A 20,409-nucleotide genomic window follows, 5' to 3' on the forward strand; every position below is an offset into this window, starting at 1 on the left:
AGAGCCGGCTCTACCTCCCCTCCCTTTGCCCCTTCACCCGGTGTTCCCTCGGACAGACGGACGGCGTGGTTGGCCAATGAGAAGGCGGGCCTGGCTCCGGCTCGTCCAATAGAACCGGGGGCACAGGTCGTGACTGGCCAGTAGGGCGGCGGGGGCGGGGCGGCGCGGAGCTCGAGCGGGGCGGTTGGGCCCGCAGGCAGGTGAGCGGGGGGCGGCGGGGTCGCTTCCACCCGGACTGGGTTACCCCCGGACTGGGTTACCCGAGCTCCGCGGGCACGGCCGAGCCTCCGCCGCTGGTGGGGGGCGTGGGGTCCTGCATCCTGCCGTGGCCCGGCCTTGCGGGGGGGACGGGGAGGACTGTGCGGTGGCGGGCCTTGCCTGAGGGCTGCGAGGCGCTCCCGGGGGGCCGCGGGTAGCGCCCCGAGGGCCTGGGGTGCCCGCAGCTGTCAGAGGAGAAATCCCCCCCGTACCGCGCCGTGTGTGTGGCCGGTTCTCAGTTAAAATAAGAGAGCTCTGTAAAAAGCTAGAAATAAACGCATGCTTGTGGAGCACGCGTGCTTAATTTTAGGTGGTGTTTTGTTTGTTTTGTTAACTCTGCTAAAGCGGGTGCAGTGTAACAACTCGTGCAGATGCAGGGCCCGGGGTGCCTGGGCAGCGGGTGGGAGGCGCTCCGCAAGGGGAGGCTTGTGCTTCATCATTCAGCTTCTGCTTAGTGCTTCATCATTCAGCTTCTGCTCAGTGCTGCCGAGGCTTCTGTGCAGCCCTGTCCTGGGGCAGCGCTCTGGTTTCTCTCTTCTGAACCCAAGACGCTTATTTATGGAGACCTTCCATCTGTGGGCTCCTCCAGTGATTGCTGGGGACAGCTGCTGCCCTTTGCCCCTTGCAGGAAGACTCTACGATTTAGTGGTGAAAATGCTAGTATTAACGTATTTGTTTTAATCAACAAATGTGCAGGTTTAATTAATGCCCAATAGTGACTGTTTTATGAAGTTTCACAATTAATTTATGCAGAAGATAAAGGGTCTGTTATAGGTGGCAATTTAATTGTGAACGTGAGTTTAGCACTACAGAAGTAGTAATTGATCATTGAATATTATTATATCTTGACTGTACAACTGTTCTAGTGGGAGGTGGCATTTAAAACCTATTTTTGGCCTAACTGGGGCTGAATTGGTAATTAGGAGCAGAATTATAAGATGTTGCATATGTTGGAATTTCTGAAAAGGTCTATAAAAATATTTGAGCATTTGTATATTCCCCTCTAGTAATTCTTGTGTGCACTTTCTAGTTAGTCTTTGTCCTAAAAGCAGCCTCTGCTCTGTTTGCACAGTGCCTAGTTTAGTAAGCTTTGGTGTGTGCTTTTTGCTCGTAAGTAATGCTAAAGGTCTATAATTCCCAAAGTCTTTCAGGTTTATGATTGCCTGTTTTTTGAGAATGTAAATGACCTTCAGCAGCTTGTAGATTTTAAACCACACCACCCTGCAAAAGAAGGATGTTTTTTATGGGAGGGTACACTTATTTATTCCGTTCATGACATCCTTTTGAACTTTTTTTGTGTTGTAGGACTACAGGACTACCTGTAGAACAGGGTGACTAAAGTGCTCTAATTGGGTGGCTGACAGCCGTGTAATAATTACCATTGCACAGACTGTTGCCTCCTGTGTTTTTCTTACAAACCTAAGGCAGTACTTCTGTTTAGGAGTTAATGTGAAATCATTAACCTAATATGTTTGCAGGGCAACCATCCTTAAATAATGTCTGTGAGGTTTTACTGCCAGTTTCATGTTTATCTAGTCTCGGGCTGAATATGGATCCACAGAAGCTGCTGCTGTAGATAACTTGCTACACATAACATTCTGTGATACTCCTGGATTTGCGTGGTGTTGGTGAATATGAAGTACCTGCAAGGCCTGTTGAGTGGTGGGTAAGGGTCAGAGTGATCTGTTACCGTAATGGAATTTGATTTGAATAAACTTGAAAATAAATCTACCTTCTGAGAGCAATGCGACAGACAAAGTGCTGCTTTGTTGAGTTTGTTTCTGGCTGGATTTGTGGGTGTTTTTGAAGTGCTGCTCACCATGGAGAATCTCTCAAATATTTCCAGACTCTGTTCTCCAAGATCTACGTGAGTTTACTGGCAAGTTAATGATGGCAGCAAGAAATCTCTAACTTTCTATATTTGTGTGAAGAGTTGCTTACATGGATTTTTGCAATGTGCCTTTGGTGCTCGCTGCTGGTGAAACAAAGGCTTGGAGCCAAGGACTCTGGGAGGCTGCTGCCTGCTGTGCCAGCTCACATACTTGTATTGACTTGAGAGGGTTTAGCTCTGCTGCAAGAGGACAATTTTCTCTCAAGTCTGAATTCTAAAGGCTTTTGTAGTCACTGACTGCTGCACCTGATTCTTGCCACTTTCAGACTAGAAGAAGAATGCAGACTTGAAGAAAACTAGTATTTATTTTCATCTCTTTGCAGAAATGGCTCAAGAAGAGATGGAAATTGATCTCCAACCAGTGGCTGGTTACTCTGTAGAGAACCTTGGGACGCTTCCCACAGAGCTCTCTGTTCACGCTGCTCCTGTGCTCAGTGAAGGAGGAGGCAGCATTACAGTTCTTCCTGCTGATGACGCTGTTGTCACACCGAATGCTGGTGCAACAAGGGAAGCAGCTGCTGAACCTGACCTGCAGTCAGGCCCTGCCTCGGCTCTCAACGGGCTGCAGAGGCTACAAGGGGCGTTTCATCCACATCAACCATTGCCACAGGCCACACAGCGTCCACGAGTGCGTCGACCTCGTACACAACAGAGAATTGGTGGCTCCCAGAGGACGATCAGTGCCAGGTAAAGCAGAAATGAAATTGGCTCTGAGCTGTGCTCTTATCAAGCCTGGCATCGGTTTAAAACTGCCTGGTTTCCTGGTTTACAGAGCCCAGCTCAGTCCCTGTGTGTGGTTGTGGCCAAATTCTGGGCAGCTCACATAACCTTTTAAGCTCAATAACAGCACAGCGCTTTCTGAACTCTTCTGGCAGGATCTTTGCCCTTGTGAAGTGAATCCCTCTGTTTTTTGTGTTGGCAGTGGCTATGTTGACTTCTGAGCCCTTCTGTGCTTTCCACCTTGCCTGCAGAGGTGCCGCTCACACTGTTCCCTCTGCTCTACCAGATTCCCGTTGATGCTCCCTGCAGCAGCGCTGACGCTGGGCAGTTCCAGCCAGCATTTAGCTCAGTGGAGCTTGTGCTCTGTTTTGCATTTCACCTTTGATTTTTTTGGGACTGCCTGATTAAGTTTTCTGGTGACAATTGCTGCAGAAACTTTCGCAAACATAAAACTTAATATTTTTCTGTAGGAGGGAGGATTGTTACCTTCAGGCAAAGAAAATAAAAATTCTGTGTTTAATACCATTTGTGATGGATTTAAAGGGTGATGAATGGGAATGCTCTCCAGGCAGAAAGAAATCCCCATTTCTGGTTTGTTTGGTTTTTTCCTCATCTCTGTAGCTTTTGTAAATGCCAAGGGTGAAATTTTAATTAACTGGAGCATTGCCTTTAAATTCAGCAAGACCAAGAACTCCTTTCCTCCCAGATTATTAAATGTAACTGTACTGTTTGCCCTTGGATTGCATGTGAAGGTCACTGTAGTTCTTAGGGCTAGAAGGCAACTCCAAAAACTTCTCTTTTGAATATGAAGGATAATTGAGATGATACCTGAACTGATGGGGGAAGAGGGGAGGATGTTTCTACCTAGGGATGAAATTCCAGTAGGGAAGAAGAGGGAAAGTAGAAAAAATAGGCACAAAGTAGTGAATGCAGTGAGACTGATACAAGCCTTGGGCATCTAATATCACCAGTGGTTTTGGGAACCAGGTCTGAGTTAAAGGTTTTGGTTAGGGGTTCCATAGATGGCTATTAGTGAGCAATAAGTCTTTGCTTTTCTGATCTCCAAACCCCTCAATATCATTTTTATAATGAGAAGGAGATTTTCTTTGTGCTGAGCAAGATAAATGGTTGCTGTATGATACCGCTGATTGTTCATGAAGGGAGCAGGTTTGGGATTGCCCTTCTACCAGAGACAGTCTGTCTTTAACTTTGATACCTTCCTACTGCAGGAATTTTACTGCAGACAAGCTTAGAGAAACATTCTGAGTCTCTAGCTTACCTGAAATAACTGGCTTTTATTTCTTACTTTTCTGGGCTCAGGGCAGCATTGGACAGTTTCTTTCAAGTCAGCAGGAGCCGAGAGCCAGCTGCTGCACCAGTTCCGCGTCTGGAGCCCTCACATATTGCAAGGGATAACCAGCAACACAGCTCAGATGAAACAATAGAAGTGAGCGACTCTGACAGCAGCTCCTCTGCTGAGGAGGAGGAGGAGGCGGCGGCGGCAGTAGAGGCTACGGCACCACTGCTACCGTCATCCCAGGAGACACCTCCAGCAGCTAGTTCAGGAGGTTTGTGGTGTGTTTGAGCTTTGTAGAGCCTTCATTCAGAAACTTATATTGCCCCTTCAGAACTCAGTGGGGAAATCCTTTCCAGCTTCACAACAGACGGTGCTAAGAGATTCTTATGCCCACAGCTGACAGGAGCAGGTTGCTACCACAAGACTTTCTGGCAAGTGGTTCCAAAGAGCAGTAACAGCAATGGGTGATTTGTACTGTAATGTTAAATACAATATTTTTGCTATGTGCAGGCTGCTGCTTATAAGTAATGCTGGAAATGGTCAGAATAACTTCAAATTTAGAGATTAGTGCTTAGAACGCTTCTTCTGTTATATATTATCAAGAAATATTACTGAAGACATCAAGTCACATCTCTGAAGATCAGCAGTACTTTTGGTTTTCAGAGAAGGATCTGATTCAGTATTTTTTCATTGTTTGGGATTTCAGTCTGCTTCAGTTTAGAGTTTTTCTTTTTATTTACTTTTTATTTATTTTATCCAGACTCATGTTCACAGGCTGTCACACACTTCGGTGACATTGTTTGTGATGAACATACCCAATTTATGTAAGAGTGACAAATAGTTAACCTGCTAGTCAAGGTTACTGATGCCCAGAGAATACAAGCACAGGATTTTAAAAAAAAAATTACTTTATTTTACTTCAGCCTCTAAGGAATATCCTTATGCTTCACTCTCCGTACTTAGTTTTGGTTTTGATTGGCCGACACACCCTGACACCTTTTTTTGAGGGTACATCTATGAGGTATCTTTTGAACAGGTTCATTCTGCTTGCTCTGAGCTAGTCTTACACGTGACAGGAGCTCAAGCTGTTAAGTGCTGTCTAATACTGTGTGAACATATGCTCTCTGTAGGGTTTTCTGGAATTCCCTTGTCTTTTTTTTACTTATATAAGCCACTAGTTTCTGTTCATCCCAGGGCCATAGAGGCTGAAAATGTTATTAACATTAGCCAGGGTTAGCTGATACCTCTCTACTGCACTGAGAATATCTGCCTCGAATACTAAATGTGACTAATAACTCTTTTGTTTTGTCAGGAGATGGGGGAGGCAGTGATTTCTGCTCTTTTGGTTTTTTTTTTTTTTAGTATGCTAGTGGTGGTAATCCAAACATAGCATTTTTGTGTGCCCATGCTTTGACAGAAGGGCTAACAAAGGCCCACCACAAAAACATATGGCCCAGCAGAACTGATACTTTGGATAACTACCAGCTGGAAAACTGCTTAAGTCAGGGTGAACGGACAGATAGCATACGGTAAACGCTTTCTTGGCACATGAAATATGCATGCTTAGATCCCTTGGCAAAATAACTTGTGCATATTAGTGTCTGTCTTCAGGAATAACGATGCAGGGTTCTGTCTTTTAATCAGTCTAACTCTAGACCTGTATGCAGATATATTTGTTTCCAACAGGTCAGAAAATCCTGATAATAATTGCTTTCTTTAAAAATCTCTCCTTTAATGCTTAAATTCTACTGCTTTCTATGAAAGAAAGCATAAAGTTCTTCAGCACTGTGGTTGGTGAACAGAAGGACTTGCACACAGACTACCTGACCTTCAGTGTCAAGGACAACGACCTGAAGCTTTGTACGTTACCTGTGCCATGTTTGCAGTGCTCACCTTTTGCCCTAGTGATTTCAGACCAAGTCAAGGAGAACTCCTTTTCCCACATTATGTGTCAGTTAATTTAAGCAATGTTCTCTGTAGTTTCCAGTCAGGTTCAAGTGGAGCCACCTCCAGCTTCTGCAGAACATGGCAGTCAGGAAGAAGAGGAGGCTGAAGTCCAGCAAAAGAAGGTAAAGTGGCCTGAATGCTTTTGGAGAGAGATTAAATACGGTCAGTGCTGCATTTGTCTAAAAAAGTTGTGTGTTTTTTAATTCCAGAGAACTCCATTAAGGAACCCAGAGACATCAGTTCCTGTTGCTCCGCTGGATGAGGAGGAAGGGGATACCTGCACCATCTGCTTTGAGCAGTGGACCAATGCCGGGGACCACCGTCTCTCAGCATTGCGGTGTGGACACCTGTTTGGTTACACGTGCATTGAAAGGTGGCTCAAGGGACAGGCAGGGAAGTGCCCCCAGGTAAAATGGACATTTCTGTGCACGGGAGGGGACTTGCTATCAGGTAGCTTCTGCTGCAGATGTGGTCACAATCGCCATTAGCTGTTACAACTACTTGTTGTGTGAAGAATTCACCTTTGCCTGCTGTCAGAGATAACAAAATTCATCATTATTTTGATATAACTAGGCCAGGAACAGCTAGCACTGCTTTAAAGGGAGAATTCTGACTTGAGTTTTCTCCCCAAAGTAGAGCTTTTCTGAGCAGTAGACTCAGAAGTTTGAGTTCCAATGCTAAACCTGTAAATGGTTTAAGAACACTGCACTGTGGTCCTGGGGTGTGGCATGGCAGGCAGATTCCTAGAAGCAATTAACTAAGCATAAAGAACATGTTATTAGACAATAAATCTGTTTGAGAACTGGTTTTGGTCAGTTAATCTTCTGTTTTGAACTGTGTCTGTTTTTGCAGCCTTTAAGCATGTTGTTTACGAAGCTTGCAGAGTAAACCAAGAAACAAGTTGCATCCATTAATGCCCATTTGCAAGGGGTAGATCTGCTTTTTAAGGTGCTCCTTTCAGTTTTCTTTCCATGGCTAATACTGATCTCTTTTGATTAGGTCTGTGCTTCTCTGTGATGTGCTTCCATTCCTTATTTCTTTTCTCCAGAAAGGAATGTTGACAAAAAGTAGGTCAATGGGTACCTTGTAAATAGGATTCAGTTCTGCTGCTTTCTGGGTCAGTGCCTGGAAACCCAGGATTTCTTTGGCTTTGTCATTTTGAGAGCCTCCATAGTCCGGCTTGACTTTGTGCAGCATTCTGTCCTCTCAACAATAAGCTTCCCATTGATGTGCGCTGCGATTAAACCTAAAGAATCACTGTTACCATAGCAAAGGCCCAAACCTTATTTCTCCTATCCCTGTCAAGTTTGTGTGAGCTTTTCTTCATGCACTTCAGGCCCAGACAGAATTCTCAGAGACCTTCCCAGCATCTTTGCTCTCTGGAAATTTGTGACTGCTCTCTTCTTGAACCCTACCAACTCATAAGGGCTGCTTGCGCCTGGTTTTTCTTCCAGTGCTGTAATTACTGAAAATTCCTGGGAGAACTCCTTGTTCTGGAGAGAACCTTGCAGCTAAATCACCTTCCCTTCGTTTTCAGTTGCTATCCTTTGCAAATGGGCATTCTCTGATTGAATAGCACAGGGTAGCTGTGCGTGGTGCTCTGTATACTAAGTGGCTTGAGTGCAAGTTACTGTGAAATTGCAGCATTCCTGATCCTGCCAGTGATGGCTGCTGGCTGCCAGGAAAGATGTCTTAGCCATTTACTGCTCTGCAAGGCAGTTCTTTACAAATGGAAGGGGGTTGTCTGATCTGAAACTGTTGCCTGTGATATCTTCATGCTACTAAATAATAGAAAAGTCTGCTCTTTAAGCGCATATAATAATTTAATGTTCAGTGGAGGTGACTTGATCTGAGTATTCACCACCTCCTTTCTGATCAAAGTGCATTTGCAAAACAGCTTGCAGGTGCCATAATTTCTTCCAAGTCCCAGCTCAGGGAGGTGTTATCCCTTCTATTTAAGGTGATTCTAAAGTACTAAATGGTCACAGCTAGATGCACAAGATTATTGAAACATCTGACTCCCTGTGTATCACTGGAATTGGTGTGATGTCAGTGTTTCATACTGACACTGGAATGCTTTTATGGATTTGGGCCTATAAGATTTGATCAAAGGAATATAGTATGTAAATAACAGAACTGTGAGTATACTCAGGGGTTCTCAAAGCACCCAGTCTGGATGTTTGCAAAGCAGAAGTTGGGCCAGTGTTTTGTTTTAGATATTTATATATATAACGATATATGTTTTTATATATAGTTTTATATATATATTTATTTATTTATATATTTTTAATATATATATTTTATATATATATTAAAATATATATACAAATATATATATTTATTTATATATATATATTTATATATAAAAAACTATATCCCGACTATGCTGTGTCACTGGTGCTGTTGCAGAAGAAATTTAGTGGAAAGCAAGGAGATGCATTATTAACGGTGCAATAGGACACACAACCTAAACTGTTGTAGTCATAACTAGAGCTCTGGTGTCCATATGAGGGACTGTCTTGCAAATACGCTGTGTTAGATTTGTGGCATTGTGGATTTGTTTTCAAGCAGACAACTCCACCCTTCAAAGTGATAAGGGTTTTTCAAAATAATACCTAGCAACTTGTAGGGATGCGTAATTTTGATAGTTGAATTCTTGTAAATGAACTGAACTTGTCTTTTATTTCAGTGCAACAAGAAAGCAAAACGTTCTGATATTGTGGTCCTGTATGCTCGCACTTTGAAAGCGCTGGATACCAGTGAACAGGAGCGTATGAAAAGGTACTGAGTCTCCACTTAAAGATACGCCCTTGCTGACTGTGTGCCACTGAAAGCTGCAGTCGGGCTTCATCTTCTTGCTTTCATTTCCCATATTCTCTAAAGCAATTTGTGTATTCTCTTGGGGATTACTGTGAGTATGGCTGGCTTAAAAAACCAAGGCTTTGCATGTGGCTTACCTGGAAGGAGAATTTTATTTTGAAACACAATTCTTGAATTTGTCTTTGCAGCACTGAAATAGCAAAAGCTGTCTTGGGCTGTATCCTGAAATCTCATCACATGAGAACATGCAGAGTTGTTGCCAGAAAGCTGTATATTGCTAATTCATCATTAGATAAGAAAGCAAGGCATGGTTAGAAATGCAAGGGAGGTGAATAGCTGACCTTTTCTGTCATCTTTTCTGCGTGCATTAAACACAGTAATCTCTCATATGAATCACTTTCCATCTTGCTTTGTCAAACTCTTCATGTAGCTGTACTTACAAAAGGTCAGCAAGCATTACTATGACTCTACTTCCCTCTCCAACTTAAATGTAGACTTTTTATTGAACAAAGGAAAAGCAGGTATGAAAATGGGGACTAATTTCTTTTCAGTAAGATGCTGTCAGAGATACTATTCTGAAATGAAAAGCCTGCAGATACCAGAGTTCTCCTGAATCTTGTAGTGAATAGAATTTAATTGGGGTCTTCTTCACATATCTCTAAATATGCTGCTGTTCTTTTAATGCAGTCTTTCAAGAGAAACCTTGCTATCTGGGTAATTATTAATTGGAAATGATTGAGGAATAACTCACGAAGAGAAAAATCTTCTGTCCAGATTGCCACTGCCGGATGGTGTTCGAACCATACCTTTAGAAGGGCTGTGCTTCTTTTACTGGATTGATAATACAAAACAAACAATAAATAAGTTAGTTTGTTTTTCAAAAGCATAGAAGGTATTTGGGTGTTTAAACCTTGTTATCTCTCATGGAAAGGTAGTTGTCCAACTGCTGCTTGTCTTAGAATCTTGCTGCAGCCCTTCCCCGCTTGCCCTGCACCTCCTCTACCTCCTGTTGTCGTTGTGAGGCAGACAGCAGTGACTGCTTGTCAGTCTGGTGGAGCTGCTGGCAGCAGCTGCTTTGTCGCACACAGCCACAAGTGGAGGACAAATGTCAACACTGATGTATACATCAATATTATTTGCACATAGCCTTGAATTAGGTATAAGATCATGGTGTTTGTTTTTCACATCCAAAAAAGCCAGCCTTCAGGCTCTCGGTACTTGTGTAAAGAATGTGTTTGCAACTGTTAAACACAGCATTTCACTTGTTTCTTCTGCAGAAAAATAAAAAAATTGCATGAACAAGCTATAGGGAAATGACAGAGTTTTGTACTTGGTGAACACGCGAGGATAGGTCTTTGTATTAAGAAGGTACTTGGACAAGCTAGATCTCCCTGCACCTGAACTACTGAAATAATGCAATATTGTAGCTTTTGAAGTGCAGAATGCACTGGTCGACATCATAGACCAAATGGTCTATGATACCATCTGACATGGTATATTATATGAACATGGATGGTGTAGAATTTACTAAACTGTTTCTGTAGGAAAATAACCTGATTTCTCTTCCCCTGTCCTCTACTAGCTTAGCACATTTGGAGAGGGTGAGGAGAAAGGCTGTTGTTTCTATGGAACAATACTTGAGTGAGTCATTCAGTACAATTGCATAACCAACAATTGCATCCTGAGGTAAATGTACTGGACAAGTGTGGTACCAGATTTTCTGTTACTTTTGCGTTTACCTGAACAGGACCAGTGTTGGGATGAAGCCTGGGGATAGGAGCAGTCAGCCCAGAGAAGCCTCTTAGCTAATACGTAGTCCTAAGATTTGCTTTTCTCTCATTCCTCCAGCTCTTTAGAAAAGGAGCAAATGTTGCGGAGACAGGCAGAGCTGGAATCTGCACAGAGCCGTCTCCAGCTGCAGGTTTTGACAGACGAATGCAGCAAACTCCGCAAGCAAGTTCAGGTGAGTCTCGTGCTACTAATACACAGAGGATTCTCTTTATTTTCAACCTCTTTTCAACCTGTTCACTTAGAGAAGATAGGCTTCCAGTTTTAATAAGCAGCAAGATATAGTAAAGTCAATTGGTGGATCATCAAGAGTAACCCAAACATCCCAGGCTGGCATATTCCTGTATATGACAACACTGACTTTTTTTGATGCTTCTAAGATTTAATCAAAGTTGCAAGTACAGCTTAGCAGTAGTGTTTTTTGGCTACTGATGTTGCAGGCTCCTCTGCAAGTTCTGTGGTGTCTGATAAGGCCTTGTAATACAGCAGCAAACTTTTTCTGCTCCTCTTTCTCCTAACTGCAACAAAATAAGCTTTGAAAGTCTCTATAGTAAACCTGTAATGAGACCTATTATCACTAGTTAGTCAAGAGCTTTTGAGAAGTAGTTTGTGAAGAGGTATGGCTATTTGCAAAATAAAAACAAAACAAAAAACCCTAATATTTTGATGAAGGTCAGGCAACATTGTCCTTAAGCACCTTCTGGTACCATGAGGGCTGACCTATCATTAGGTTGGCTACACACATGGGCTAACAGCTGCTAAGAGGCACCTCTGGCCCCTTAGAATACAAAGTACAGAATATAAATGACTGGTTGCTGAACAACTGCTTTCTTTCTGGCTTATGCAATACTGTGATATTTTGTAACCTATCACAGCTGCTTTTGCAGAATTCCTATAAATTGTCGACTCTACTGGTGCTTCCAACTGTGAATTATCTGGCATGTTCCACCAGTGCTAGCTTTTGTAAGAGCTTGTTTCGTAGCCAGTTTCCTACTTTTTTGTTGTATGAAATAGATGACATCTAATCTCTCAGTGTCTAGTAACTCAATTTTATGCATTTCTCTACTTCTGGATTAATTTTTTAATAGCCTTGGCTATTCATGTCTGTATGTTAAGCAACATCCTCTTTGCTGAAGTCTTCCTGTGTGATGTAAGATAAGGCTTTATAAATTGCTTGCCTTGGTTCCTGCGTGAAACTGTATGCTCATCAGAGCTAATAAGAAAATTGGTCTGCTTTAAACTTTAGCTTAAAGAAAACATGAATAAGATAAAACTGCAGGTCCATAATATCTTCCTGCACTTCTTTTGGTGTTAAATGATAAAGGATCCAGTCTAACTGAATTGAAGTCACATGTTATAAAGATTAAGTGCCCTGTGTTCTTTAAGCTCCGTTTCAGCATTTATACTGCATTCATCACTGTCCCATAGTGGTTAATGTGAATGCTGGAAGCAATTTTAAAGTGCTTGTTTATACTAAGAATAAACTGAAATAAAGCAATTTGCTGGGGAGCAGAAAATCAGCAGGAAGTCTGGAATAAGTCTCTGAAGTTGTTTGATTGTATTTTGAGTATATATGTCTAACTATTTTCTTATCTTACGAGTGGTAACAGTAAAGAAACTACTTGCATAGAATCATTTAGGTTGGAAGGGACCTTACTTGGGTAACTTCAGCATTGGGTTGGGATGTTCAGGACACTGTCACACCAGGTTTTGAGTGTATGCAAGCAGATGACACAGCCTCTCTGGACCCATCCCATCGTCTGACCATCCTCAATGAGAATTTTTTTTCTTAATAGGTAATCTGAATTTGCCTTGTTGCATCCTGATCCTGTTGCCTTGGTCCTTTCAGCAATCAATAGTACTCATGGCACAATAAAACATGTTTAACCAGCTTACAAAGCTGTAAGTCAATGTAGAAAACAAAGTGCTGCGGGACTACAAATGAAATGTGTGAAATGTCCATACGCCCCAAGGGACATTCAATGTGGCACAGTTCAGTTGCATAGAACTTTATGGGAATAGTTATGATGTTTGTTGCTTGCATGCAAAGCTTGGTGTCTGAAGCTTTACAGAAAGCAAATGCTGTCCGTTTTCTCCCAAAAGTCATTGTGTGAACTCTTTTTTGTTGCTAATGAGCTTGAGAGCTGTTCCTCATCAGCAGTCATGTCACTAGTTATGACCTTTTTTTAGATTTGTATGCATTTTTCTGTGCTCTTGTGCATTAACAATCTTGTCCATTGTGCTTTGTTGGAGTATTTAAGATGTTTGAGGCTGGAAAAGGGATGGTTTTTAAATGTGTAGCTAAATGAAAATATGCGAGGAAAGGAATGTGAAATTGAGGGAGAGAGGGTAGCTCACTAAAACTCTGGAAGAAAACTCTCAACAGCTTTTCTATATGTAAACCTGCAGTGTGTGCTGTGCTGAGCTATATGCTGCGCACTGCCAGGCAGGTTCAGACTTGCACTTTGGAAGCAAGGCTACCAAAGCCTTGCTTTTGCATGAAGTTTTTCCTTTGTGAGCACAAAGAACTCGGGAATCGGATGTGAGCTACTGTTGTACTCCTTCTGAATCTGGCAAAATCTTCAATAGAAGTTTGCTAACAATAAGCAAACCACCTCTGGCTTCTGTCATTAATACCACTCATCAGCTAGGGTAGCAGATTCATTTTTGCCAGTGGGAAACAGTAGCTCTGTTGGCATATGGAGCAGGAAAGGGAGGACTGGCAGGGAAACGACAAGAGGTTGCATGCTGCTGTGGAGGGGAAAGCAAGTGTAATGGTGAGCCTTGCAGAGGTCAGTTTATATTGCTTGAGGTATTGAAAAAGCTTTTTTAAAATAGGATTTTTCAGAGCATCCAAAAAGAATTGGATGGCAAAATACCAATAAAAATTTTTGAACCTAACAACTTTAGAAAAATTTTAGGCTAATTATTTTATTGCATGAAAATCTGACATCTTTGTGATCTTTGTGTTCACCTCCGGTTGATTTCTGGGGAAGATCCATAGGGAGTAAGTACAAACTGGTATTTCATTCAGCTGTTACTTACAGTGAGGCCGATTAAAAATGCTCTGTGGCCCTTTGCTGCAGGTTCCAATTCAGTCAAAGGAAGGTGGAAAGCCTGCAAGTGCTGCACCACAGCTCCAGGTTGCACAGTCCTGTGTTGATCTCCGTTAACTGCAGGCCTGGGGCTGCATTGTGCAAGAGTTTGCAGGAGCGCAGCCAGAGAGTGACAGTCATCTGATAACCTCATTTGTCTTTAAAACCTCATATTAGCTATTAAGACTGTGACCTAATACTCAAAAGAAAACTATTCTGAATTTCCTGTAGCTGGTTGCTTTTCTTTCTTATTCATGCTGCTCTCCTCCTTTGATTTCTCATGCATGCGCCTCAGGAAGACTTCTGTATATCCTCCTCTTTCCCCAACCTGTGTTCATTCAAGCTGAAATCCAGGAGGTGGCTGTAGTGTATGCAGAGAGATGAGTGTGCCCTCGAGGCCCTGAGTCAACACCAGGCATCAGGAAAACTCTGCAGAGCATCTCAAAGGAAGGTACAGGCCTGCATTACCAGAAGAATGTTCTTTGGAGCACAATTAGTGGAATTTGTTCTGCAGTGCAACATTTTTAACCACCTTGGTAGCACGTCTCCAGTAAGACTTGCTGATTCTGCTGGGTTTGTCCATTGTGTTTAAATGTAAACATTGTACTAATAGTCCTTGTGGTTTTAATTGCCTGGTTTCCTTTTTTAATAAGTTGTGTAAAAGTTGAATGTGGAGTGCAGGTGATGAGGAGAGCTTTGTAAACTCCCCAGAGCGACAAATAATTTAGGTTTTTGATCCTCAGTGGTAACCTTCTGCCTTTTAGAAATAATGAGTTTATTAAGTCTTTTATTAAAATACATTTTCTTCCAAGTTATCTGTGATTTCACTGACTGTTTACTCTAAGCCTGAAGCTACATTGTAAGTGTCCTGGCACAGCCCCTACCCCTTTTTCCTCCCCAAGTGGTTTTGTCTTTGCTTGCTCTAATGGGATCATCTTGAGTCTTCAGCTTTGACTTTTGTTCCCTTGGGGCATTTGCAATGAGCTTGATGCAAAGCAGATCAGACCTCTGTAAAATAACAGAATGGCTCTCCTCTTGAGCGGTTTCCAAATGTTATAGGTCTTACTGATAACTATTAATGTGGAGCTTGATCTTTGATCTTGCCTCTTTGAGAGCTGCTGCTTTTGCTTAGACATGAGTGAAGTGGTAGTGGCTGGTTCAATATTGAAGCTAGCTTGCAGTCTACTAATATATTCACATCACTCTTGTGAGCCTTAATTGTTTAAAAATTACATAGTATTTGAAGCATAATCCATGTTGCTCAGACAACAGAAAGCAAGTAGCAATTTTCTTTATTACATCCCCTCATATCCCTGGGGTTCTATACTGTCCAGTTTTGCCCTTGGATTACAACAAGTTGGTCAACATGGTCTTTTGAGGGGTATTTGTAGTTGAGTCACATTATGCCAGTGCCAGTACTCGCATGCCCACCTCACCCTTGATGATCTCTGCGGAAAGAGGAATTTTAGGAATGCTTTGTTGCTGATGGAAGCTGTCCTTGGCTGTGTCTCTGCTGAGCATCCTTGAACATTCATCAGTTGAGGTGGGGGGAGGCGGTGGTAGAAAAAAAGGGCTGGAGCTCTTGAGAGTTGTCTTGTTCCTGGAATTTGCTGCTCAGGGTTTACAAGAACAGGGTCATCTTCATTAAATAGACTGACTTGTTTCCTGCAACACCCTTTGTGTTGAAACTTGGGCTTTTATTTTTTTTTTATGGGGTATTCTGGAAATTCTGGAAAATGGTTCTAATTGACTGTCTCTTGTGGTTTAGCTGCATGTAATACTTGGCAGTTCATTCTCTTCTAAACAGCATTGATCTGGTAATAATTGTTATTGGCTTTTTTGTGTTGCCCAAGAGCCCTCTCATTCACAGGGTCTAATACATACAATAACAGACTTTGAGTACATTCTGCCAGAACTTGCATAGCCTTTTGAATGCTTTTGTTGCTTGCTGTCATAATTGGTGGACTTGGAAATTCAGCATTTCAGGGACAGCATGGAAATGGGACCATATTTTCTCTTTTTGTGTGAGAGCAAGTACAATTGGAGCATCTGGAACAGATGACACAGAAGGTTAACATCGCCAGTGACATATTAAAGCTCTGTTGGGTCTTTTTCTTTGCAGGAGCTGAAGGCTCTGGTGGCCCAGCACAACACAAGTGCTTCTCAGCAACCTGGCAGCTCCCGCACCTGCCCCCCAGGCAGCCTCCCCTCCAGCCAAAGTCAACGCAAGTACCACTTGGAGAAGGTTTTTGTAGTGTCTCCGACTGGGAACTGCAGAGTAATGGCATACTGTGACTCACTGAGTTGTCTCGTGGTATCACAGCCTTCTCCACAATCTACTTTTATTCCTGGTAATTAAGCAAGTCAAGATTTGGGAGTTCATAGGTGGAAGTTAAATATGTTTTCTACTTGGCTTCCTCCTTTTCTTGCTTGACTTCTGCATGTACCCTGTAAACTAGGAATACTCGTAAGACTCCCTCTGGTTCATCTGGCCCCTCCATTGGGAATTTCTGGCTAGTGAAGTAGCTTGTTTTCCCCCATCACTTCTAGGGCAGAGTCCCAGCAGAGGGTCTTTGGCTCTTCTGTTGCGAACTGCCCCATCCACAAGAATGTAAAAGGTGTTTCTGGTATTCCTCAGTGAAGATGACCCTGTGCAAAAAGGTGATTCTTCTGAAAGAACAAGGGGCCAGTGCACTAGGGCACATGGTGAAGCTTCCAGTGCTTGAGTGAGAAATATTGCTCTCCAAATTGGAGGTGGATTGATCCACACGCAGCTGAATTGTCAGTACTCTTAAAAGGAGGAGGTGGGAAGGGCAAATACCTTCTAATATGAATGACAGGAGCACTGTTTCCCCAAGAAGTCCTGGGCAGCCTTTTTTCTGTCTCACTCACTGTCAGGCACAAGTGACCTGACATCTGGACCAGCACCAACTTACTTTTTCACTGAAACAGATGTAGCATCAGGAATCTGAGAGAGTTTATTTGCAGAGTACTTCAGTGCTTTCTGAATGATGAAACTTTATTTGGTTAATGGTTCGGAGATTAATATGCCTTGTCTGGGCATAACAAAATTGTTTTCTGCATTCAAATGACCTTATTTTTCTGGCTTGTGGAGCCGGGAAATGAATCTCTGAATAGAGGCTTTGTGGTGACTTGTAGCACACAGGTCAAGTTCACCTGTAAGTGTTCTTTGCAGTGACACTTGTTCTCTTAAATAGCCATGTAATCCTACTGTGTGTGTGTTTTATCTAGGCAAGAATGTCTTTGAAGAAAGTGGCTAAAGAGCAGTAGGCCTTTGTAACAAGAATTGTAACACCGATATTGAATTTTCTCATGCTGGCTGGGATCCTTAGGGATTCAGCCCTGTTGCCATTTGAACTAAAGAATGTTTTGTGGCTGTTCTTACCCAGAACTGGACATAACTTTTATGTGCGCGTCCCACCACAGGCTTCAGTACCGACACTGTAGCTCTGGCATAAAACTGCTAGTTCTGTGTGTATGCTGCTTCATGATAACCTGCTTTATCCTCCTTCTGTGACAGGTTGTGGTGTTAAGATGATGAGCGTGGCCAACCTGAAGAGCAGTCAGTACATCCCCATCCATAGCAAACAGATTCGGGGACTGGCTTTTGGCAGCCGAGCAGATGGCTTGCTGCTCTCAGCTGCTCTGGACAACACTCTCAAACTCACCAGGTGAGCCTGCTGGTTTGGGTTGCACCTCTCTGCGTACTACTCTATTCTTCCTTACACAAATTGAGCTTCTAAAGAATTAACACTACCAATATGCTTTTAACTCTCTTTACCCCAGTCACTGTCTCACTCTTGCTTAAACTGGATTCTTTTGAGGTGTAAGCACTGTTCCTCTCATGTAAAAAGAGGTAAATAAATAATGAGAGATGTAATCTGGAGAGGTGAACCCTGTGATCTCGGGAATATGCGATATTACAAGATTACACCAGAGTCACTTCTCCTAATTGTTTCTGGAAAAGTAACTTAGCTTTCTCTTTCCAGTAAGGCAGCTGAGCCCCTGCTCTGAGATTTCCTTTCCCGGTCTCCAAAGATCAATCTGGAAAAGGAAGCGTTGGTCTGGAAGAATTATAAAGCACTTGACAATATCCAAGTGATTATTCTGTCTAGATTTTCCAAATTCGTGTCTGGAGTAAAGGAGGAATTAATTCAAAATTCAGTCTAGAGAGATGCTTCTGTTTAAAGACTTTAAAAAGCTGTATCTGCTTACCTTAATTATGCTATTTTCTCATCAGTAGATGCTTGTACAATGGGCCAACACTTTGCTTTTCTTCTGCAGCTTAGCAACAAATACTGTGGTGCAGACATACAATGCTGGCCGTCCTGTCTGGAGCTGCTGCTGGTGTCTTGACGATACAAACTACATCTATGCTGGATTGGTCAATGGCTCTATCATGATATACGATTTGAGAGACACGAACTCTCACGTCCAAGAACTAGTCCCTCAGAAGTCCAGGTATGGCATAAGGATTTTTTTCATTCCTCTCAACTTCACTAATGTACATTAAGCTAAACGTAGCTTCTTCCATAAATCACACAGCAATTGTAGTAGTTGAAGTTGTTTTATGTGAATCTGTTCTTCAAAAATTCAAATGTAGCACAGATATGAGAAGTCTCTCATGTCTGCATGGTATATGTGTAACTTAGTATGAGTGCTTGGCCCCTGCGCCTTTTTAAGGCACACAGTGAGCAGAAATGGACCACCACGAGTGGAGCTGAGTTTAGTATTTAAAGGACAAATTACAAAGAGGTGTGCAATGCTGGCACCTCTCTTACTCAGGGAACCAAATGCTGATTTATACACATCTGATCAGTGCTGTCTGATGCTCCTTTAAAACAGGAAGCTCAGTAGTTAAGTTGAATTTCATTTATTTTTTACAAAGCCATTGAGGTTCCTTGCTTGAAGGACCATTTTGTAGGCTGCTTAGCCCCTTTTTTTGCGATGTGGCTGGAGAGACTGCAGCTCAGAAGTGGTGAGGCAGAATGCCTGTGCTGACTCCTGCCAATCATACTTCCAGGTGCCCCATGGTATCGCTATCCTATCTGCCCCGGATGGCTTCAGCGTCACTGCCCTATGGTGGAATATTAGCTGGGACCTTAGAAGGCGCCTGCTTTTGGGAACAGAAAGCTGGCAACTCCTACCGGCCTCATCACCTGCCGCTGGAACCTGGAGGATGCATTGACATTCAAACGGAGATCAACACTCGGCACTGCCTTGCAACGTACAGGCCTAGTACGTAAAAGCGGGCATCTGCAACGTGCTTTTTGGTGCCACTCTGGCCGCCTGTTTGTTGAGTTCAACAGCAGCTTTGGTGCTGAGGGCACAGCAAAAATGTAGTACTTGCCCCAGCCAGAGCAGCGTCTGCACGTGGATAAGAGTTGGGTGAGGGCAAAAGGAGGCAGCTGCAGGGTGGTGTTGCTTGTGTTCCTACAGTCAAAACTTGTTTGTGATTAAATTTTCTGAAGGTTACCTTTTTTTATTTTCTGCCATGCAGGTAAAAATAATCCATGTGTGCGTTGTGTGATGATGGAACTGACTTGCAGCCCACTGACAGAGGCCTCTGAAGATGTGGTGTGTTCTTCTAACCCGGTTCAGACCTTCAGTGCTGGGCCCACCTGCAAGCTGCTGACCAAGAATGCCATTTTTCAGAGCCCAGAGGACGATGGCAGTGTCTTTGTGTGTGCTGGTGATGAGGCATCCAACTCTGCCCTGGTATCTCTCATTCCTTTCTGTATGGTGGAGGGTTTTGTTGTAATTCTTCAGCTAGAAACCTTATCAGTCACAGCTTCAGTGTGTTTTGGTGGGAATTGTCTTGTAACGCACATTACCCTGTGCAGGTTGGCCCGTTGTACTTGCTAGAGCAGGTGTAACTTTGATAGCGTGAGACACTCAATATTAGTCAAGGCCTGTGGTCCACGTCCATTGGCAGGAACATGGGCAGCAATCCTGTTGTCCACCAGAGGAATGCAGTGAGCACACTGGCACAACTGGGCACTGCAAGTGGTGCAACAGGCTTGCTGGGAGAGCTGATGATTATACATGCTGTATGGGATGGACACAGGCTCTTTAGGAATTACAGGGAAGATGAGCAGAAGGGTTGTCCTTTGTATGAAAAAGCAGCTCAGATGCAGAGGATGGACAAGAGGCTGTGTGAGAGCTCATGAGTCAGGGTCTGAGAAGAGGGCAGTTGGGGTGACATCATGCTGTGAGTCAAAGACCACCCAGGCAGGATGGGAAAGCAGAGAAAGGGTCCTGTAAGTAACTCGAGAAAGGTCTTTTCTCTAGAGAGAGGAAGTTGGTTTGGATGGGAGGGGAGAAACCTGCAGTCTGTGACCTTGTCTGTCCCACAGCTCTGGGATGCTGGAAGTGGCTCCTTGCTGCAGAAGCTGCAGGCCGACCTGCCTGTGCTGGATATCTGCCCTTTAGAAGTGAACCAAACCCACCTCCTGGCGACTCTGACGGAGAAGATGGTGAAGATCTACAAGTGGCAGTGAAGAGCGGTCCCTGCGCCTGCTACAGAGAGACTTTCCAAAGATGCTGCTGATTAACCCTGTACAACTGCTCAG

The 20,409-nt window shown here is 43.2% G+C and overlaps 1 protein-coding gene across 1 annotated transcript; it reads left to right on the forward strand.

The window, feature by feature from the left end:
• The first annotated feature begins 172 nt into the window (after window positions 1-172).
• Window positions 173-20,409, forward strand: RFWD3 (ring finger and WD repeat domain 3). The gene is made up of 13 exons (XM_080352263.1): window positions 173-200; window positions 2,473-2,836; window positions 4,190-4,437; window positions 6,147-6,235; window positions 6,323-6,520; window positions 8,803-8,894; window positions 10,782-10,896; window positions 15,939-16,167; window positions 17,358-17,508; window positions 18,122-18,298; window positions 18,861-19,075; window positions 19,338-19,555; window positions 20,194-20,409. Exons 2-13 carry the CDS (start codon window positions 2,475-2,477, stop codon window positions 20,335-20,337), a joined length of 2,238 nt encoding a protein of 745 aa, XP_080208389.1. The 5' UTR covers window positions 173-200; window positions 2,473-2,474; the 3' UTR covers window positions 20,338-20,409.

This window comes from Nesoenas mayeri (genome assembly GCF_963082525.1).
Source record: "Nesoenas mayeri genome assembly, chromosome: 12".
NCBI lineage: Eukaryota > Metazoa > Chordata > Aves > Columbiformes > Columbidae > Nesoenas > Nesoenas mayeri.

Bases quoted from the DNA above. Each gene is read 5' to 3' on its own strand.
- RFWD3 (XM_080352263.1), top strand. From the start codon at position 2,475: ATGGCTCAAGAAGAGATGGAAATTGATCTCCAACCAGTGGCTGGTTAC. The intron at 6,521-8,802 runs GTAAAATGGACA...CTTTTATTTCAG, and splicing joins AGGCAGGGAAGTGCCCCCAG to TGCAACAAGAAAGCAAAACG. The intron at 10,897-15,938 runs GTGAGTCTCGTG...TTTTCTTTGCAG, and splicing joins AACTCCGCAAGCAAGTTCAG to GAGCTGAAGGCTCTGGTGGC.